Source organism: Chionomys nivalis, chromosome 24 (genome assembly GCF_950005125.1).
Source record: "Chionomys nivalis chromosome 24, mChiNiv1.1, whole genome shotgun sequence".
NCBI classification, from domain to species: Eukaryota; Metazoa; Chordata; class Mammalia; order Rodentia; family Cricetidae; genus Chionomys; species Chionomys nivalis.
The window spans coordinates 12,457,269-12,480,409 of record NC_080109.1 but is presented as its reverse complement, the minus strand read 5'-3'; the positions used below and the strand labels follow the sequence as shown (position 1 = coordinate 12,480,409).

The following is a 23,141-nucleotide window of genomic DNA, read 5'->3' as shown; positions in this document are numbered from 1 at the left end:
TCAGCTCTTCTTAATAGTTTCCTGGCTGCTGAGGACTTGTGGTTGAGACACAGGCTCACTGATTTGAGCTAAATTTTGCTAAATGCAGATGGTTGGGAGTGTGTGTCACAGGTTGGTCTGTATTTCAGAAGGCAGTAAGCCTTGATGGGGGTGCCAGATATACAGTTGTGAGTGGCTAGTCAAATAAAAGGCATTCCTGCTTCCCTTGACAGTCTCATGGTGACTTTCTTAGCGCTTGGTGTTGGAGCAGGGCAACAAGCAGAATGAAATCAGCATCTTCCTTGTAAGAAATACCTGCATGGAAACACTTTGTGGCTATATTGTGTGCGCATGCACATGTATCGCACACACACACATGCTCCTGGTATTACATAGTATCTTGGTATGTGCCAAAATGGGGGGGCGTGACTGATGCATAGATAGATGGCATTGCTGAGCGTCGGTTAGAAGAATGCTTTTGGGGTTCAAGAATTAAAGTGTTGGAGAACAGGAGAGGAGAGGTGAGCTCCTTTTGGGTTACAAATTTTCAAACATTCTGAAATTAAGTGTCTGGATCCAGCACCCCATGGTGTGTCTTTTAAAAGCCCTAGTTCGTTCTAACATAGCTTGTTGAAGCCAGAATGTGGGAACCGCTACAGAATGCTGCACTGTCACATTTGATTGTGCTGTGCAATATGATATCCAATACTCATCCCGATGGCTTTTGAGCTCCTGAAATGAGGCCAGATTGACTAAGGAGCTGAATTTAAATTTTAATTAACCAATTGTTAGATTGAAATGCAGACAGCCACACGTGACCTGCGTGTGCTGTGAGACACAGCGACCCTAGCTGCCTTCTGCCTCTCACGTGGGAGTGAAGTGAGTCATGCGTCAGCCCATCCTTCCAACTGGAGGTCCAGCTCATCTCTGTGACACAGGGGTGTACATATGGGACCCTAGAACCGTCTCTAGGAAGAACACTGGCACCCCCAAGTCCTGTAGCCAGCAGGGGTGGGAGCAGGGTTTAGCACCTGACTCGTGGTCCCACTCAACCTTTTCATCCCACGAAACAGAAACCCCCAAATCTTCTCAGCCCAGGAACCCCCAAATCTTCTCAGCCCAGAAACCCCCAAATCTTCTCAGCCCAGGTTTCCTGGTTGTTTTTGTAGCAGTTCAATTTCTTAACTAAGGAAATTATTTCTAATCTTCTCCCCCATTGTTTAAAGGGCTTAAAAGTTCAGCATGGCGAGTTTTTATGGGGCTTTTAATAGGAAGCCGAGTATTGTAAACATACCCAAATGATCACGGTAGCAATTGCTCAAGTCTTTTTGCTAGGCATGCTTCGAATCAAAAGGATGAGACCGATGGGGCCAATTACAGCTCTCCAGCTATCACAGGCATTACATCCGTGCTCATACATATTCTGGTAACAGGAGGCAAACTCCCAGACAGAAACAGTTATACCCAGCAAAGCCGTAAGCCCAAGCCAGGCAGATGTGGCACCGGTCGTGTTTGTAGGCTCTGTGCCATCAGCCAGTTCACAGAATCCAGTGTGCGTGGCTGAATGAGTTATTATTCTTGTGATCGAGGGTGTGGGCTAAAGGGGCATACAAGGGACAGAGAAGGAACGAGCTGGGGACAAGCCTCATTTGGGACCAGGGTGATTGAATTTAGAAGAAACTGTTGGTCAGCCCTGACTAGAAAGTAACTAAGGTGGTGTTTACAAACCAACTCTAGCTAGCCCAGGGAGATGGATTGGCACCACAGTGATCACCTAACCTAGAGATCACAAAAGGCACCAAAGAACTGGACTTGGAGTCAGAAGAACCTGGTTTCATTTCAGCTTTTAAGAATTGAAACCTCTCTGGACTGCAGCCCATGTATTTCTTTCTTTCTTTCTTTCTTTCTTTCTTTCTTTCTTTTTTTTTTTTTTTTTTTTTTTTTTTTTTTTTTTTTTTTTTTTTTTTTTGATTTTTCGAGACAGGGTTTCTCCATAGCTTTTGGTTCCTGTCCTGGAACTAGCTCTTGTAGACCAGGCTGGCCTCGAACTCACAGAGATCCACCTGCCTCTGCCTCCCGAGTGCTGGGATTAAAGGTGTGCGCCACCACCGCCCAGCTAGCCCATTTATTTCTTGTCTAATGTTACAGTCCAAGGTGGACAGCCTATGTGTGTCATATGTCTGCCTACTGATCAGCACTTTTTTTTTTCCTCTCAAAATTTTAGGCACAAAAAAATGAGAGAGAGTCTATCAGACAGAAGTTGGCACTCGGGAGCTTCTTCGACGATGGCCCGGGAATCTATACCAGCTGCAGCAAGAGCGGGAAGCCAAGCCTTTCCTCGAGGTGAGTGCACCTGGGGGTCGATTTTCTGGCATGTGCCATGTGGTGACTGCATGTCCAGTAAATGGCAGCCTTATGTCCTTGCATGGTTAGTGCACGCTTTTAGGCGGACCCTTTTCCACCTGTGCGCTGGCTCATTTTCAGTGGTGGTTGTTGCTATGGCCCATTGCCCAGTTACATGAGGTCATATTTTTATATATCATTTTTCTTTGAAGAGAACACGGATAGCACAGTGTTGGGGAATGCGTGATCAGGTAACAGGCCTAAGCAACTGATGCCTTATGCCTGGGACAGACCACTAGATTTTCCCTTAAGCAGCCCCAAGTTACCCAGTGTCTTCCCCCCTACACACACACAATATATTTGATTGCAATGAATACTATTACGTAAGAAATATAATTCTCATTTTGATCATTCAGTGTTTATTACTGTTCTTATCTTGCCTCCCAGGTGATTTTTCTTTTTTCTTTTTTTTCCTTTTTTTTTGGGGGGGGGTGGTTTCGAGACTAGGTTTCTCCGTAGCTTTTGGTTCCTGTCCTGGAACTAGCTCTTGTAGACCAGGCTGGCCTCGAACTCACAGAGATCCGCCTGCCTCTGCCGCCCGGCCCAGGTGATTTTTCTTGATCTTTATTTTAGGATATCATAATTCACTTACCATTACTTCTTTCAAGATGTTATTGGTCATTTGCAGAGCTTTCCTTTCCAGATAAAATATGATAAGGTTCTGATTTTGCCAGGAAAGCAGAAAAGGCTTCTGAACCTTTAACATGTTTATGTGTCGCTGGGAACTAAGGTGAAGGCTCGAATTCCATATCTCTCGGCGGAGCTTGAAACCCTGCATTTCTGTGCCATGCCTAGCTGATAACTGTGCCACCATTTGGTGGGTTACTTTGATTAGTGCAAGTCTAGATCATTTTCAAAAGTATTACATACCAAGTGATTGAGGAAAGCCTATAGAACATTGTTTACATGAAGAGGGTAGTAAATACAGACCCATCAACACGTCTCCATCCCCTCCACCGCCACCATGTCTGTTTCCCGTCTTTTGAGCCTAACGCAAACACACCCTATGTAAATACTGCATATATTGACAACGTTAATTTCAGTGCTGGCAACAAATGATAACGCTGTATCTCTGCTTCATGCAAGGCCCAGAATTAGGCAACTCAATATTCACCTAATCCTGCCCCGTTTGATTTTAATAAGCCTTGTCTGGTCCTTAGAGAGTCGTGTGAATCAGCAGAGATCAGAGAGCAGACACATGCTCACACGAGTGCTTATTTTCTGAACAGTACAGGTAGGTGGGTGCATCATGAGGCTCGCTCGAGTTTGCCCACGGAATGTTAAGGCATCTATCTCTTCCTTAGCTGGGTACCAGCCTCCTGTGGCAGGATTGCCCACAGGAGCCAGAAAGTTGGTCCACCCCCTGGCCTTTCACCTCCTAGGGGCTGTGGCAGAAAGCCTTCTGGCCTGGAGACCTGCAGGTTTGTCTTAATCTACTTTGCATTATGAGGATAGTAGCTCATTTTGTTTTACTCGTCCTTATTTTTCTGAGTCTGAAATGAGGAGGTTTGGCATTGTGCATGGCCTTACGGATTTTGCTATTGCTGTGCTACACCTCAGGGGGCCAGAATGTCTTCTCTAGAGGCCCCATCTGTCTACTTAGCTGTGTCTCATCCATCTGGTACAAATGGGGAGACTGTAAGTTTGTACCTGTGCATTCTTATCCGATGTATTTAATACATGTCATGTGTTTTGGTATAATGTATTTGCACATTAATCAAATACGTGTTTGCATGTATTCGTGGAAGCGGCAGTGACCGTATTCATCATTCCTTGACCCCCCCACACCCTGCTCTATTATAATGTACGAAACTATATATTGTAATGTGTGTACCGCACGTGCCTGCATCTTGCTCCACTCTGGAAGCAGTCCGCTCTAGCTCCTTGGTCGCTACTTCAGGTGTTTACACACATATGTCTAAATAAAATGCTTGTATGTTCTTGGGTTTTATTTCAAATAACCATCTGTAGTTTCAACTATAAAATATTGGAATTTATCAGACTAGGTGGTGGAGGCACACTCCTTTAGTCCCAGCTCTCGGGAGGCAGAGGCAGGTGGCTCTCTATTCTACGAGTTTGAGGTCACCCTGGTGTGCAGAGTGAGTTCCGGGACAGCTTGGGCTACACAGAGAAGTCCTGTCTAAGAGTAAAAGAAGGAAGAAAGAAAATTGGGATGTATCTTTATCACACTCTGCCCATAAATATGCCCACGTTCTTCCCCTCATTCTCCCTATGTAGTTACAGCATGATTTAGGATCAGTTAACTATCTAATGTGTGTTCTTGAGATCAGACACTATTCCGCCCGACCCATATAGCATGTTTCAGTTACTTGAGACATGTTACTGTTTGACATGAGTAGGAACTGTCTCGTTTGTACCCTCTGCCCATGCTTGTGTGGTTTTGAATTCCACTGTCTATCTACTAAGCAAATGCAGTAGCTCCTATAGCCACGTCTGTAATGACGGACATTGGGATGTTCTTGGAACGCTTGCCTTTGTTCCATTGCTGCTCATAAACCCTTGTCCATGTCTTCTGCCTGGCTGGAGAATTTCTCTTTGGTGTGCACACGAGGGTGGACTTGTGAGGCTAATACACATGTGTTCACACTCATGAGACAATGACAGTCATCTTCCCATGGTCGTCACAGGATACTCCCTTAGCAGCAGTCTTTCAGGGATCCTGTGGCTTTGAGAACTTACAGCGTTTCATAATGCTGTTAAAAACCTATTTGTTAGTTAAACAGAGCTATGGCAGCTTATCTTTGTATTTATTAACTAGTTCCGTTTCCTCTTCTGTAAAATGTCTGTATCATATTTCTTTTCTTTTCTTTTTTTAAAAATATTTATTTATTTATTATGTATACAATATTCTGTCTGTGTGTATATGCCTGCAAGCCAGAAGAGGGCACCAGACCTCACCATAGATGGTTGTGAGCCACCATGTGGTTGCTGGGAATTGAACTCAGGACCTTTGGAAGAGCAGGCAATGCTCTTAACCACTGAGCCATCTCTCCAGCCCCGTCTGTATCATATTTCATATTTCTGCTTTTCTTTTCTCTTCCTCCTCCTCTTCTTCGTGCTTTTCCTTGTCAAGGTTAGTTCATCGTAATATTATTCCATATTATGAATTGTGAATCCTAAATAAATATTGCAAATATGTTTTACTCAGCTTTTTCTTCACTTCCTTATGTGTTTTGTGACAATAAGACCTGAATTTAATACAAGTTTGTTTTTTTTTTTCTGGTCAGTGTTGCCTGTAATTTTGTGTAAGAGTCTTCTACAACTGGGCCTGGTAATGCTTACCAATAATCCTGGTGCCCAGGAGGTGTAGGCAGAAGGGTCAACTGCTCAAGGCCCACCTGATTAGGTAGCAAGTTTAAGGCAAACCTGTGTTACATTAAACCCTGTCTCAATAAACAGACAAAATTTTCTCTACCCATGGCCTAATAGATATTTGCTAGTCCTACCAAAAGTTGAAAGTGTTGGTTTTTAGACATCTGTCATCAGTTGGTTGATTTCTTTATAAGGCATGTGAGAGAAGACTGCTTTCTTATTTCCCCTTATAGCAACCATTTTATTACTTTTAAATTAAAGAGACATTCTCCAGCCTGTGCAGAGACATGGACAAGAGGGTTTATGAGCAGCAATGTGACAATAGCAAGCATTCCAGAACATGCCAAAGCTCATCATTACAATAGTGGCTATATAAACTACTGCCATTGAACATTAAACATAATAAAATTAATTAGATAATTAATTAATTGCCTCCTTCACTCCCTGACCTTGTAGATCGCTCCTTCCCATGCTTTACAATCAAGAGAATATTTATTTTACTTGTTCATTTCTTGTTTCTATTCTTGCTCCAAAACTATTACTATAGCTTCAGAAAACATTCCAGTGTTTGGACAGTCAAGCCTTTCTAAATCTTTTCAATCAGATAAAAAGAAAATTAAAACTTTTATTAAAACGAGAGAATAGATCTAGTTTTTTTATTCCTGTATATAGATTTGTCATATTATTAAGTACAGCAAAATAATTTCACAGATTTTTATTTTCTTAAGATTCTCATTGAATCCGTGTACAGACCAATTTAGGAAGAATGACATTTTCACAGTATGAAATATTCTTATCCATGAACAGGGTCTGTCTTTCCATTTATTAAGCCTTTTTAAAAATCAAGGATTTGTGGTTTTCCCTTTAGAGATGTTGCACCTGTTTTGTTAGACTTTTGAAGGCTTAGAGACTTCCTGTTCTGACTTCTTAAATTCTTTGTAATAAAGCTTTCTTGTTGCTTGCTGTCAAAGAGAAAGAAATACAATTAACTTCTTAAGCTAGCTAACTCCCCTTTAGCCCCTCTCCTGTGGGGGAGAGGGTCAAATCCAGTCCTGTGGGTGCTCCCCCCGTGCTCCGTTTTATCAGTAGGTCTTATACCGCTTTACTATACTGCTGGTATTCCTTCTGTGGTCTCTAAGAGTTGTCTATGGGCTACAAAGATTCTTTGGGGGATTTTAAACAATAACATCTTCTACAAAGTACAGTGGCTCAGTTGATTGCTCTCCAGTCCCTGGCCTCTGTTTTCTTCCTCTGTTTCTTTTGTACTTGACAAGGGATTTCAATACAGCGAGAATTAGAGACCACAGTGGTCGGAATCATTAGCTCATTCCTCGTATTGAAAGACTATTTCTACAGTTTCCCTGTTCAGATTGATGTTAATTATATGTCACATCTAATTATTCTCTTTATATAATTAGTAATGCTTATTAATAATTTAATATTATCACATGACTTTTCTTCATTGCTGAAAAACTTTGTCATTTTATTTTGATCTGTTAATGAATCAGTGAAGTACATCATAGATTTTCGGAACATTGAACCATCCTTGCATATCCAGTAGGAACCTAAGCTGATTATTTTTTTCATATTTTTTATTTTTAATATCTTGCTTAAGATTATAACATTTATGTTCAGGGTTGACATGGTCTTTCATATTCTTAAAATATTTTGTCTGGGTTTAGAATTATGCTGCCTTAAAATTGGGCTGGGACTTACGTTTTTTTCCTATTGTCCCCAACAATGTCTACATAAAATTGTAATAGTCTGCTTCTGGGAAGTCAGTAGAGCTCACCTGCATTGCTCTGGTGTTTGTGTGTCTGGTCAACAACTGCTTCCATTCCTTAGAAGATACTTGATTGTACCTACTTTGCACTTTTTCCTTCCTTCCTTCCTTCCTTCCTTCCTTCCTTCCTTTCTTCCTTTCTTCTTCCTTCCTCTCCTTTCCTTTCCTTCCTTTTTCTTTCCTTTTCTTTACTATCCATTCCTTTCTTTCTTATTTACTCTTTGTGTCTTTCATATCATACATCCTGATCCCATGGGTCTCCTGTCCCCTTGCGTCCGCCATCTGCCTCTGCAACCTCCCTGACTTCAATAAAAAATAAAATAAAATTTAAGATAAAAAAAGGAGGAAAACAGGGGAAAAAGGAAGAAAGGGAATCTCATGGAAGCTGCAGTGTGGCACAGTGAGTCATGTGGTAAACTCTTTATACATACATCTTTACAAGCAGGTACTCATTGCAAAGAATTATTGGCTTGGTTTGAGGCCCCTGGTCTCTGCCACCCTATTGACACTGCACTCACTGGGACTCTTCTTGGACATCCTGTTGTTGCCCTACTGAGTACATAGTGTTTTCTTAAAGTTTGTTTATTTATTATGTAGACAGTGTTCTGCCTGATGTATGCCTGCACACCAGAAGAGGGCACCAGATCTCATTATAGATGGTTGTGAGCTGCCATGTGCTTGCTGGGGATAGAACCTGGGTCCTTCGGCAGAGCAGCCAGTGCTCTTAGCCTCGGAGGCATCTCTCCAGCCCTCTTGAGTCACTTCTAATGAGATGTATTTTTCTAGGCATTTCTCTACACTTTTTTCTACACTTTCAGAATTGCTAGCATGGTTTATTTCACTAAAACTTTTAAAGTTTTATTTTAACTGTCCTAACTAGTCGTTACTGAACATTATATTGCCCATAATTTTTTCTTAAGTTTCTTTATTTTTCTTTCCATCTGACAATTATTAAGTATAAGATAATAAAGGCTATTTTACTGTATTACACTGTGGGTTGGATTTTTTTTTTTTTTAACATATACCATCTCCTCAGAGAGACCTTCCCTTATTAGGAACAAACAGACATGCTCTTACCGTTTTCTCTCTCATCCTCCTTATCCACTTTCCTTGATTTGGTTTTCTCCTTAGCCCTTGTTACTCGTATTAAGACATTATATAATATATTCAAATCTGTTCTGTATCACTCAGGTATAAATTACCGGTAAACAAGTCTTGGTTGTATTTGTTTCCAAGACAACCACATGAAGTAATGCAGACTCTCTGAGTGCGGTTGAACAAATGAATGGGGATCCTCACTGTGAAACTGGCCAAACTGGGGCACTTTTGCCCCGGAATGCCACCAGATTGGAAGTGAAAGTATCTCCTGGACTTTTATCTTGGCCTGTGAATTGTAATAGAAAAGAAGCTTCCAACTGTCCGGTGAGGGGTTGTAAGCCTGTCCGGCAGTGTCTGATGACCCAGGAGGGCAATGTTTGGAAGTTTAGCATGTATCTAAGGAGCACTTCTGATCTGACAAGAAACTTTCTGGTTGTTCCAGGCCGGAGATTAGCCAGGAAGAGAGCTGGTTTGAATGGCCTGAGCCCTGAGTCTGTGCGGAGCTCTTCCCTGCTCCCCTGATACTGCAGGCTTCTGTGGGATCGATTCATAGCATGCCGTTCGTGTGGCCCCTCCCCTGCCAGCCAGTCTGAAGGCAGCTGAAGCAGCACTTAGATTTCTCTGTGTGTTCCATTTATATTCATTCTATAGTTTCCATACTCCTGTGCTGTTGCTTCCCTTCCTTTGAGTCTTTCTTCCCTTGACAGATATTGGTCTAATAGGGTTTCAGTAGAATGGGTAGTTAGTGGTATTCCCTATGCTATGGTTAGGTCTCATGGAGGTTTTCAATATTTGTCTTGTTTTGGTTTGTTTGTTTCTTTTTAAGACAGGACCTCACTATGTCCCTTTGGCTGACCTTGAACTCAGAAAGAGCATCCTGCCTCTGCCTCTTAGTGCCGGGACCCGACTTCAGCAGAAATATCTTCTCAAATAAAATTCTATGAAGAAACCCCATATGTTTAAAAAAGAAAATGTTCCTTCTCTGATCGAGGAGTACGGAACGTCGGGAACTGGGGTGCCTGGAATACTGATGTCCAGAGGATGCTGCCTCTGTTCCTTCCTCTTCCGCCCTCCCCACCCTTTGGTGCCTCTCTACCTCCCCGCCCTAGAATTCCCAGAGCCACTCGAGACTTACAGCAGAGCCAAACTGGAAAAGCACCGGCTCCTCTTCCCCCTGGAGACAGCGCTGCAAACACAAATGTGCTTCGCGGTAGCACATAACGAGCTGCGCTTGTTGGCGTGCCGTGGGGAGATTATTTATAGCCTGTTCCTTCAGATGGGCTCATCTCTGTTCTCAGATGAGCTCATCCGCTGTGAGAACAGGATGACTTTTCTAGTTTCCCCTCAAGATGATATTTAATAAGCATCCTAAATGTTTCTAAGAAACATCTCTATATCTTGTCAATAGAAAATCTCCTCTGGTAGACTATCGTCACCTTCATCAGCCATAATGTGGGGATGGGGGCAGACTCCAGGAAAGCTCAGTTGCTATTATCTAATGTGATCATTTAGACTATTGGGATGTATTTTTTTTTCTTTCTAAGTGTTTTTATTGATTACTTTTGTTCCATGTTAATTTTATACATGTTTATAATACATTCTGGTTACTATCTCCCAACACCTTCTCTGTTCCTCTCCCACCCCCACCAAACCCTACCCCAATCACTACTAGTTATTCCAAAAGCTTTTTTACTGGGCTGCAAATACCTTGCCTCTTGCAGAAGTATTTGAGGGTGTCGGCTCCGCAGGACAGGACTCCAAAATGTGCCAGAGCGTATGCGTTAGGCTAGTTAAGCAACCAGAACCAGGGAGACCTGTCGTGAATCTGCTGCCCTGAAGAGCTCAGGCCTCAGCATGAAATGGAATGCTGGATTTAAGGTTAGTTGGCAGAGCCAGGCACGGGAACGCCGGCCAAGCACAGAGAAGACTGGGGCAGAAAGATTAAAGTGAGTTTGAGGCCAATACAGTAAGCATCAGGCAAACTGCGGCCACCAAGTGAGACCCTCTCCAAAGCACCCAAGTATTGGACTCCAAAGTTGTAAACTTGCTTTTAAGACGGGGTCTACAGACGCGAATGGGATCTCTGGGAAACCCATCCGCTTCCTGCTCGTGTTTTTTAAAGGGTGGATACCAATTTACCTGCAAAAAGTCATATTCAGCACACGAGAGATTCTGAAGGGGTGTGCACATCTGCGTGTGTCAAGCCTTGGCATGCCCCCTGTGCTTTCGAGTTCGAATTTGCAGTGGTCCACTAGGTTTCAGCAGTGCTGGATTTTTCTAGAAGTGTCAGCTCACTTAATGCAGTTTTTTTAAAAAAGTGCCAAGCGGTTAAATGTAAGCTAGGCTTACCATAATCCCATAAAGACGTTTTATGCCTAATATTATAGCCAGAGAACGTTGGATATTGCTGCGTAGCACAGCCCATTAGACCTGACTGTACTGAGTGTGGCTTACACAGAGTGTCACATTTTCCTTCAAAATTTGCTAATCCAGTGATAATCACCTTCTTAAACTGAGACTGTCTGATCTTTTATCGTTTTGAAAAGGGTCTTAACTGCTTAATAGGAAATAAGAAAAATGGATTACCAATTTTTTTGAAGTAAGATTTCCAAGAAATAGCAGGTTTCATAATATTCTTGGGGGACAGGGAAAGGTCTTGCTATAAGGCCAAGACTGGCCTTCACCTCTCCATCCTCCTACCGCAATCCCCTACGTGCCGAGAGTACCGACAGGCCTTGCTTTCCAGCTTTCCTTATACTTCTAGCATAATGCTTCCCTGTAGGACTTTTCACTGGTCTCATTAATGGTGAGTTACTATTCTGTGTCTACATTTTGAGCTTGAGGGGATGGGAACAGGCCTGGCTGCTGTGAGGACACAGGGTGGAAAGGTCAATAGGCATCTAGGAAAGCTATCATTTTCAAGCATTACAACCCAACTTGACATGGCAAAGAAAACTTCCCCCTTCTCTCCCTTCTCCTTTCCTCACAGTAGCCACAGAGAAGTCTGGGTTTTCACTCCCTTCTTACTGAAACTCAAGGTAAGTTTTCTTTAACATACATCAGTATAAAGACATCCTAAATAACCGTCCTCTTTATTGCTCTTGCAGAGCGATGGAGTAGCCTAGGCGAGCCGTATCCCTCCTCCAGGCTGTATGATAAAAACAGACTCCCCAGAGTGTCTTTGAGCAGCTGGTTTGAATAATGATTACTGTTTACTTATCTCGACCATCCCAACATCCCCAAATCAAAATTCATTTCTTCCTTGGTGAATGTTTATTGGTGAATGGCAGAGGCAATAGCAAACACCTGGTTCCTCCTCCACATTTGGGCCGGAGGGCGGGAAGCAAGGCCAGTTCTACTAAACCTGTAAGAATGAACCCAGGAGGCTTTAAAAAAAAGAGATTCACAGGAGCTTTGAGAGTGTGTGCGTGTGTGCGTGCGTGTGCGTAGCACTGAGCCAACATCATTTGCCAAGAAAATGAATCACGGTCTTGCATCTAACAGTAATAATTTTTGCATAATTTCCTAGAAGTAAGCGGAGTGGTTTGTGTCAGCCCAGATTGAGAGAAAGGCTGACCTGTCTAAACGCGGTGAGATTCACTCTGCGGCATCTTCCATGAGATAAGAAGTGCATACTGAAGGGACTTATTTGTCATGTGTGGTGTATCGTTTAGACCTCACGTGAATCTCATGCACATGCTCTTCATTTGTTTTTCTGTTTTTTTCTGTTTCTGTTTTTTTAATCTTGACGTTGGTGGCACCAGCGTCACATCACACTGTGGCGCGGCGTCTGCTTTTGTTTCTTTTTGTCCGCTCACCTGGCACTCTACCGAAAGCTCGTCTTTTCTGAACACCTTGCTTCAAGGAGACCGCTGGTATTCTCAAATATTATACAACTCCAAAAGGGAGCCAGGACTTGAAGTGGATCTTTTCAGAAGTAGTAAGATTAAAATAGCAAAACAAATTTAATTATGTAAGCAATTCTTCTCCTTCACAAATCTGAAAGAAAAGCAAATTGGTATCTGTGAAGTTTTCTTTGTCTAATAAATAGCCTTGCTTTACAATAATGCCTGTGACCCCAGATTAATTAGGTGCAATTAATTTTGTGCAGGCTGAATTTGACATCTTGCTAAAGGCATAACCAGCTGTGCCCTGTCTTATGAATTTTTTTTTTATCAACAATGAGAATTCAATTGCCTGAGCTATTGCAAAAAGGGCTGGGGTGGGCATAGGGTTACATGTTATATTAAAAGTTGGCTTCGCTGGACAGCTGAATGTTTAATTAAAAGAGCTTCTAGGAGTTAGCTTTCGTTTTGCATAATCTTTGACAGGTTCTCCTGATACCATCAGTGAAGTTTGCACTCCCTTTAGACAGTGGTCATGCGCGTGAGTTGGGCCTTGGGTGTGCAGATACTACTAGAAGAGAAGCCCACTGACGGCAGTGAGCTGGCCCTCTAGAGGACTGAGAGCATCTTGTCTTCTCTTTCACTGCTGGTGACTGAGCTCAGAGTCTGGTGCTTATTCGTCAAGCGAGCTACATCCCCAGGCAACGCCATCCTTCAATTCAATCGTACAAAACTTCCCCATGCCCTCCAAATTGTTCTCTTGCAGATTAACACATGCATGAAATCCATGGAAGTTGTTTTTACTGAGAACACAAACCCTTGCATGTTGTTATTTAAACAGATTATGGGATGGGCTCTGGTGGCCATAATTTGTTACATCTTTTCAGATGTATAACAGACCCACAGTTAAATAGAAAGTATCAGTAAAAACGCGTGTGTTGTTCATATATGCTTGAGGGCATCCATTGAAGTATGGTCAACCTCCCGGGGGCCACACTTGTAACAAAAACCAACTGTCCCTGCCTCAGAAGCTACATCACCTGTTAGCTTCTCAGTTGAGGGTAGGGACTCACACACCCCCTTCTCTCCTCCGTGCTAAAATGCTGACCTGCGTGATCATATCCAGGTCATGTGTAAGCAACAGTAAGGCTGTGAGCTTCTGGGCAAAGCAATCCTAGCCTAGACAGACACTTGAGCATCTGATGAAGGTCACATCAGAGTTGAACTCTCCATGAACCTCCATCATGTGTGGCGCCAGGGCCTTGCTTGCCTCAACGGTGACACCCTCGCTGGGTGGATGCTGGGAACAGAACGTAGGCCCTCTGCAAGAAAAGAGGCCCTTAGCCACTGAGCCCTCTCCTCAGCCCCCAGTCTTGAAAAGGGGTGTTGTTAAGGTAAAGCTTACTACGGAGCCAAGCCTAAGCAACAACCTCTGAATGTGTCTCGGTGTGATCGTTAGCGAGGAGAAAGCTGTGATTCCACATCGAAGAGTGTAAGATAACTTGAAGCATTCGCCTACAAGTAGAGTGGAGCTTGAGCTTGGTGTGTGTGAGGCTCCAGGTCCCAGCCCATCACCAAAACAAACAACAATCCAACTAATCCAGTCACTGTCAAAAATCACCAAGCACTGACCCTTCTCTGCCGTGTTTTCAGGAACCACTTAGACACCCAACAAAGGAAAGCATCTTGACCCTGCACGGCTCTAGCACACAGTGCCTGGATGTCATACCAGGAAAACAGTTCCGTTGCTGCCAGTTACCTAGGGGCTATGGTTTCCTGAAGGCATTGGGAGAAGAGGTTGGGAGGGGCAGCTTGGGCGAGTGGAAGAGACTGTCCGCAGAGATGTTCACTTACAAGGAAGCTGGTTCCCGGCTGCCCACTGCCCACGTAACATCTCCCACTCTCCATAGCAGCTGCCAAAATCAGAGCCGGGGCTGACTCATGTGTGAGTCACAGCCCCTGCTTCAGTGTGGTCTGAGTCAGACTGCAGCTGTCAAACGTTGGGCCCCACTCACCTTTCCTCCAACACAGAGACTCCGCCGCCAACTCTCCTGGCCGCTCCTTTTCCTTTTTTAATCCTTGTTAACGGCCCACACATGACAACTCAGAGGCATTCAAAAGAGACAAGCTCATGTTAACTTAATGTCTTCCGTCAAAAAGAACTTAAGTAGATCGCCTCCCGTTTTGCATATGCTTAGGAAATACTACTCTGTGTCTGTGTGTGTTTGTGGGGTGAGGAGCACAGGTGTGCCGTGTGGAGATGACAGCTTGTGGGAGTCCGTTCCTTCCATTATGGTGAGTCCTGGGGACTGAACTCATCATACTTGGCAGGAGGTGACTTTTGCCAAAGAGCTACCCCATTGGCCTCTACCTATGCATTCTTATTTATAAAATTGAAATCACTCTGTAGCTACTGTTTATGGCCCTTTTTCTCCACTTAAGACGATATCAGGATGTTTCAGCCACTTTCACAGCTATTACATTCTGTGTGTGTGTGTGTGTGTGTATACATGTGTATTTGATAGTTGAACAATAGCTCATATTTCATCTTGTATTTTTAGACTTTTCAGTTTCCAGCTTTTTGTTCCATGTTTGGTTTTATTTTGCTTCCTTTTTAAATCTTTCCTTTCTTTAATCATTTATGAATTTATTCTAACCTTCTTAAAGTGCCCTAACCCCTCAAGAGGGAGGACGCATACCACTGTGACCTTGTGCGGGTTTTGCCCATCTGGGACTTTGTTTTTCCTATGTAAAGCAAGGCCTCCACCCCACGCTTCCCCTCTGAGTGGGGTAGGTAAAGTGCCGGGCACATAATAGATGTTCGCAAATGGCAACTTTTTATTTCATAAATAGGCTGCTCGGAAATCATCTGAACTCAATTAAGATGAAAATAGAGCACATTTGACATCTGGGAGAGACGGCTATTTTATGCCTAGTATCCTAAGAGGCCCCATTCTGGCCTTCCATTCATACTGGCAAGTCTTTCTCTTGAAAATACATTTCCCTGACATTAAAATCCTGTAATTCCAAATTCAATTACATGGAAGTGGTCATTAGCAGAGGAAATTGACACTGATGGGGAGTGAGAACCAGCAGCTGCCCGAGAAAGGCGAAGTATTTACAGCTCTCCGGAGCCCAGGTTAGGGAACAGGCCGATGCTCCTCCACAGGAAAGCTGGTGGATGGAGCCCCTAGTCTAGCTGCTTAAGCCGCTGAGAAGATTCTGTGACCGTGAGGTCTTAGTAGCCTCTTAGCTATACAAACAGAAGGCTTGGGAACCAGAGATGGAAGCAGAAAGGGGGGGGAAAGGGGAGGGTTTATAAGACCCTGTGAGGGTCGGTCACACATGCACTGCCTTTAGAGTTATTTCATTTTCTTTTAAGATGCCAGGTCAGGACAAGACATAAGATGGCACGTTCCCCCATCAAATTACCCATTCTTTGGCACATAGTTAGAGATACCCATTAGCTTCTCTGGTCCTCCAGGTTCTCCCCTGGGTTCCTCCCTCTGCCAGCCTTACTTCCTTTCACCTGAAGCTCTCTGCTCTAACATTCCTGGCTAACACCTTATTTTATTAATGTCCAGGTAGCAAAAGTATTTACTTTCACATGTATGGAACAGGCAGCATCCACCAAGCATTTCTGAGTTCCCTTTCAATGTGTGTGTTTCCACACACCTTGACTGATTGAGTCTGATTGATGATGATTGATTGGTGAGCACTTGCTGCCTGTTGGAAGATCTGCTTTTTACTCCTTACTTAACTGCCATGCCTCCACTGATAGAGTCGAGACCATCACATGCCTGGAGGGCCCAACAGAAAGCTGGAATGAGTGAAGTAAGCCAAATAAAAACCAACGGAGTGGAGCAGGACTGTAGCGAATTAGAAAGTGTGTGCCCTGTCCAAAAGGGGACAGTAGTGTTCAGCACCAGGATGCTGATGCTAGGGATGTGTGGATGGGTGGATGGGTGGGTGGGTGGATGGATGGACAGACAGACAGGTGGATGGGTGGATGGATGAATGGGTGGGTGGGTGGATGGATGGGTAGATGGATCAGTAGATGGGTGGGTAGGTTGGTGAGTGGATGGGTGGATAGATGATGGGAGGATGGATGGGTAGATGGATTGATGGATGAATAGGTGGGTGGGTGGATGGATAATCAAGCAATCCTTTTCTCTACATACATGTTTAAGAAAATTATTTATGTTGCTTTTGTGTGATGATGCCATGTGTTTAACCAGCAACGTTTGTAGCTGGTACGTAGACAGCATGATTTTTAAAAGCTCAATAGAGTGTTTCCTGTTTCTCAACTATACCTCATAGCAAGAGGAAGCTTACATAATCCTACTAGAACAGAATAAGACATAGCATTGTATTTTCCTAACAAATGTGGAAAAGTAGAAACCACGTTTCCTTTCCATTGTTTTTTAAAACATCAATAGGCGTTTCTTAGTTTTCAAGGTAAATGTCTACAGCGAATGGGGAGAGAAAGAGGCAGATTTTGTGGGATTGAGAAGCATTTTGCAGCTCCTTACGAAGCAGCGGTGCCGCCTCTTGATCTGCCGCCATCCCACTTAGAGTGTAGCTAAAGATCACCCACAACTCTGTTCTCGCTTTCATCGTGACGTAGTCCCAGAAAAATGAAACGCATTTATGCATCCCCTTGGGGAGTTATAATTCATATTTTATGCTCCATCCCCTTTGAAATCAATATGAAACAGAAAAATGGCATGAAAAATATGGATGATTATTCATTATGTATAAAACCTTTGAATAATGCATCAAAGATCCATTCAAATAAATGGAAATAATGTATTCTAACAGCTTGGCCACAAACTAGTTGGAGATGTTGAGTTATGAATGGCCCAGCACGCCTATGACTCATAAGCCACACTGGCTATAGACACTTAATGAGCAATGCAAGCTTGAAACCCATGGGCACATGGAAGTTCTTTCTTGCTGTTTCCTGAGTGAAGCCATACAATTCCCTTGAAATTGTGAGCAACAAAAGGAGGCCTGAGCCCTGTAGAATTATGCTCCCAGACATAGGCAGGATCTAGTAAATTAAAACCCATGATTAAGAGTAGCGTGGGGAGAAATGCCACTGGATTCAAAAGCCAGAAGTCCAGCAGGTGATCTCAGGCTCTGCAGCCTTGAGGCATCTACCCATGGCCACAGTAATGACGCCATTGTCACAATGATGATGCCATTGCCACAGTGATGATGTCATTATGACAGTGATGATGTCATTGCCACAGTGATGATACATTATGAAATGCTCTGCCCTCAGGAGCACACAAGGTAAGCGTGTAGTTCTGCACGGGAGCCTGCCATTCTCCGGGCACTTCTGCCCCTCTGAGTTGGACTTCAGCATCATCATTCAGCTAGAGGCCGCTAAAGTCCCTTTACTGCTCTCGCCGGAGTTCTTGTATGTGCCTGGTGCATTGGTTCTGAGCTCTGAGATGAATTCACACATCCACCAGCCAGAGAGTCCATTCAGAGAGTGATGGCAGAGTTGAGGCACAAGAGCAGACTGGAAAATGTTAAGAGGATCATAAAAATGGGTCAAGGTGATGGCTCAGTGAGTGAGGATGGTTGCTGTGCAAGCATAAGAAGCTGAGTTCAAATCCCCGGCACCCACACAAAAGCTGGGCTTGACAACAGTGACTCTAACTCCAGAATTGGAGGCGTAGTCAGGTGGATCCCAGAAGTTCAGCGACCGACCAGCCTAGTCAAAATTTCAGGTGCAGTGGAAGACCCTGGCTCAAAAGAATAAAATGGATAGAGATAGAAGAAAACCTCCTCTGACTCCACATGTGCTCTCTCTCTCTCTCTCTCTCTCTCTCTCTCTCTCTCTCACACACACACACACACACACACATAGAATCTTATATTTTCGTGTATTGCTACCTAAGCCAGATTCTCATTTCACAAGGAGTCCTGGGCTTCAGAGCCACCCTCAGACGAGCCCTTAATCACCCTGGCCTAAGATCCAAGACCACCCCACCCGCAGCACTGACGATCAGACCTCGGGCATTCCATGTCCTAACCAAGTGTTCTCCCACTGAGCCCTATGCCAGTCCCTTTGCTTTTGGAGACAAAACTCCTCATGCAGGCCTGGATAACCTCAGCTCTCAGCCATCCTGCTTCCGCTGCCCGGCTAGGATTACAGGGGTGTATCACTGTGCCTGAAGAGCTGTTTTGGGGGTTTTTTGAGTTTTGTTATTGTTTACCCAATTGTCTACCACTGAGTGTGTTTTTGAGATCTCCTATGGCAGCAGAGAACCTTCTGTCTGATATCTCAGTCCCGTGTACGTTTGAATAATTTTCCTCCTAACTGCACTTGAAGTCAATGCGGCCCTTGTCTGTCTGAGAGCTGATCTTGCTGGAAGCCGCAGCTGCTGAGTCTCCCCCGTGCAATATCCCTCCCACTCCAGTGGTCAGCCAGTAAAACAGACTGCCAGTAATGTTATGCCATATTCTGCCAAATATCACTCAGAACATCAGTTCGGGACTTTATAGAGACAGCTCAGACCAGAGTTAGATCCAAGCACCCATTTCTGGTGGCTCTCAGATGCCTGCAACTCCATCTCTTCGGCATCTGACACCCTCTTCTGGTGTCCAGGGGCCCTCATACTCATGCGTGCATACACTTGTTTAGACACAAACACACCAATAATCCCTATAAAACATCAGATGACCCTGAATGGGATATGCTGAAATGTTTTCACTTAGCACCATGCTCGAGAGATCGAGGAAGCGATGATCCGGAATGAACTGCCCAGTTCTTCCAAGTGAGGGAGCCTGAGGCTGGAGACCCCGGGAAGTGCAGTTTTTAGAAGTCAGCCTTTCAGACAGCTGCCAGGCTGCAAGGCTGGGATGGGGATTATCGCTGTGACACAGAGGCCTTCAGAAGACCTAGTGGCCCCCATCACCCAATAGCTGTGTTGAGAGGATTGGAAGAGGATGATACCGAACCTAATAGGGAGAGGGGCTGCCTTTTCCTGAAGGGAAAAATAAGTTTGAGCTTGTGTAATTATAGAGTTTAACAGTAGGTGGCAGTACATACCCACCTTAATTGCAGTGCAGGCTGGGGGAGCAGTTAAATGGATTTCCGTGTGTTTTCAATCAAATAAACATTTTAAAAATCAGCCATATGAGCAATGCATGCAAAGTTTATCTATTTAGGATAAAGAAAAGCATACATAAATGTCAGATATTAGTTAGTTCCCTGTGGTAAGTAATGACACCAGAGCAAATTTGATGTCCTCTGCCCCAAAGCTGGCTTAGACTGGCTCGCTGTGGTCCCTTCTGCCACAGGAGTCTCTCCCTCTATGAGACTTGCTTCTCCACAAGACTGGCATATTAGAGATGCTGAGACTCATCAAATAGTACGAAAATGTGGTTCACCTTCGAAAACTGGTCAGGACTTAGAACCGAACCCGCGGTCTGGCCGTGTTCATCGCCAGTGCTTGTCCTTTCTGATTCTGTTGCCAAGAGCATCCTTACTGGAGTTCCAGAATCCTGGTGTGATGAGCTCTCGAGAGGTGAATGTCCTTAAGCTGGGTGTCAGAGGCGCTGTGCAGAAGCACGTGTGTTTAAGACTGAACATGTTGGGGTTTCCTTACATTTCTTGGCGAGGACAAGCCAGTGTCTTTGTCTTTGTGTAACATAAGTGTGCTTTCTCTGTTGGCTTTTGACACCAGCTTTAGAGGCTTCTATCACGTGATCTGGTCTTGCTGGAGGGGAAGGAGACTTTCTGCAGAGAGCTGGAGTCCTGGCATACCGGCTCCGGCGAGCTCCTTTGGGTTGTCCTTTTAAACAGAACCCTAAGTAACATCACACAACGTTGTCATCTTGATTGACAGAATTGTAAACACAAAGCACCCTTGTGTGTGTGTGCCAACTACATGTTTGCTCTTCATGGGATACTATAACATATGCCTTTAAAACCCAACCGGATGTGGGGAGAAGAATGGAATCCTGGGAGGTCCTCTCATAAGATTTCCATTTGTAGGAGAGATAGGCTGAGGCTGGATTGCCAGCCTGGCCTACAGTAGCAAAACCCTTTCTCAACAATTACAACCGAAAAGGAAATAGATGATTTGGGTCACTTATTTCTCCACGTGAAGAACACATGCGACTCTTTTCTGTTAGTAAACTCACAGCTTGAGTCTCTATGGCCAGGTCACAGGTAGCTGCTCAGAACTCATGTCCTGGCTGTTTCTGCCCAGCTTGAGTCTCTACGGCCAGGTCACAGGCAGCTGCTCGGAACTCACGTCCTGGCTGTTTCTGCCCAGGTTACAAAGTGGGATGAACCTCCAAATATGCTTTGTCAACGACAGCAGCAGTGACAAGGACAGCGATGCCGATGACAGCAAGACTGAAACCAGCCTGGACACCCCCTTGTCTCCCATGGTAAGTCCACACGACCACCGGCTAAGCCATCACCGCCTTCTCTTTCCTGGCTGTTGGGCTTGTACTCATTGGGACCCAGGAAGAGCCATTCCCGGGAATTGGAAGCATCTTTGGGATCGCGTGCTTCGAGAATTTGACCATGACTGACTGCAAAATCAAAGTCATGACACAGTAGGGGTACATAAGGTTTATTAAAGTTATTGACTATGAAGGAAATTGCCTAATGCTTTTAGAGAGTATAAAAGGAGGGTGAGCGTGGTGGTGTGTGCTTAGGGGGCTGTGGAAGGAGGATCACAAATTCAAAGTCAACCGAGGCCACATAGTGAGTTCAAAGCTGACCGGGGCTCAACAGAAAACTCTGTTTCTCATTAATAAACATATGAAAGAATCCTTCCCTGCTGGATTTAGAACTAGGAGCTCAGCCCTTTCTCACACGTTCTAGAAGTTACGAATCATCACAGATGCTAGCAGCTAGGATGTTCCCCCCCTCTGTGTTGTTCCTTTGTACCAATGGCCAGCAAGTGTGTGTTGGCCTCTGAGCATGGCGCAAAAGGCCATGCTCCCTAAAGACTGTCTCTGACCTTGGCTCTGGGTTCTGTAACTAAACATGACCCCATGATAACTTCTGCCACTCTTTCTGTTTGTGCTCAAAACAGAACCATTCTAAATTGGGCCCTTTTTAAGGCGTTGTGTGACTGACTGGCCACAGTGAGGTCAAGTGGATAGTGGAATTGTTTCCAGGACAGACAGACAGACACACACACACACACCAGCCATGCTGAGAGAGGACCCAGTTGCTAGTTTCCTTCTCGGAGTGCTGGGCAACTGGAGTGAAATTTGAAGCTGCTCTTTCTCACCTCACAGAGCAAGCAGAGTTCGTCCTATTCCGATAGAGACACGACCGAGGAGGATTCTGAATCCCTGGACGACATGGACTTCCTCACGCGGCAAAAGAAGCTACAAGCCGAAGCCAAAATGGCCCTTGCCATGGCCAAACCCATGGCCAAAATGCAAGTAGAAGTGGAAAAACAGAACAGGAAAAAGTCTCCCGTCGCTGACCTTGTAAGCAGCGCAGGCTGGCCTGCCAGCAAGCGTTCGGGGCCCAAGATGGGTTCTTTCCCAGAGTTATGCAAACTTGGGTTTCTCTGAGGCAGTTTGTCAGAAGCACTGGCAATTGAGAAAGAACGAAGTCTGTTTCTTTTTCCCTTCTACTGTCACACAAAAAACACATGGGGCAGCATTTCACAGACGTAAACTCTGAGCCGGGCGGTGGTGGCGCACGCCTTTAATCCCAGCACTCGGGAGGCAGAGGCAGGAGGATCTCTGTGAGTTCAAGACCAGCCTGGTCTACAAGAGCTAGTTCCAGGACAGGCTCCAAAACCACAGAGAAACCCTGTCTCGAAAAACAAAAAACAAAAAACAAAAAAACTCTGCCCGTGTTCCTGAGTTAATACCACAGCACACTCTTGCTATCAAGTCTCGCCCCTGCCTTTTGAGGGACGCCATGTGATGTAGTGCATCAGTGGGCTTAGCAGTCGCAATAGGCTCTGCCTCTGACCTGCTGCAGGGGTCTGACACGTGACTCACGTGTGTGTTTTCTCGTGTGTGGTGTGGACAGCAGCGCCTAGGTGACGGTATGATTGTCGAAGCCGCAGTGAGAAAAGCGTTGAGAGTACATCACACAGGGACGGTGACAGGCTATCACGTATTAAATAGCAGCCGATTCTGTTCATTTTACTCATTCCTGTTACTTACCTTCCCCATACCTCGTGTGTGTCAGAGGCCAACCAGAAAGTCTGCCATGCAGACAGTGTATCATTTGGGACGCACAGGGCATCACTGTAAGAAATGGATGTGGGAAGCTCAGAGGCTGGGACGTTTAGGCTCCAAACCTGGAGAGAAGCGGGTGGATGAGGGTGGGTCTCCTAAGAGCGGACAGGGTCTTTCCTGGGGTCTTTGCGGCTCTGCTCAGACCCTCGCTGCCCCTTTTGTGTCTTCAGCTACCACATATGCCTCACATAAGTGAATGTCTGATGAAGAGAAGTCTGAAGCCCACGGACCTGAGAGACATGACTATTGGGCAGCTCCAAGTCATCGTCAATGACCTCCACTCACAGATTGAAAGTAAGTGGGGCCATGTGCCCAGTACGGAAAACGTTGAGGGGCGAGGCTGCTTTGTGGGGTTCAATCCTTCTGGGGGGTGTCTTCCCTGGGCTGGCTGAGCGTGCGCACAATCGAGACAACCACAGGACTCTTTCTGTTGTCTCCTTTCTAGCTATAAAATG

General features: G+C 44.7%; 1 protein-coding gene across 6 annotated transcripts in view; it reads left to right on the top strand.

The window, feature by feature from the left end:
• Nucleotides 1-23,141, top strand: part of Schip1 (schwannomin interacting protein 1) — a 629,199-nt gene that overhangs the window by 595,688 nt on the left and 10,370 nt on the right. For 5 of the 6 annotated variants that reach the window (XM_057756791.1, XM_057756793.1, XM_057756792.1 and 2 more), the window contains 4 exons: nt 2,204-2,322; nt 20,739-20,856; nt 21,721-21,918; nt 22,857-22,980. In XM_057756791.1, coding sequence (XP_057612774.1) covers nt 2,204-2,322; nt 20,739-20,856; nt 21,721-21,918; nt 22,857-22,980 — 559 coding nt within the window. Of the gene's footprint in view, nt 1-2,203; nt 2,327-20,738; nt 20,857-21,720; nt 21,919-22,856; nt 22,981-23,141 lie in introns of those variants that run through there. The other variant, XM_057756797.1, reaches the window with a different exon arrangement.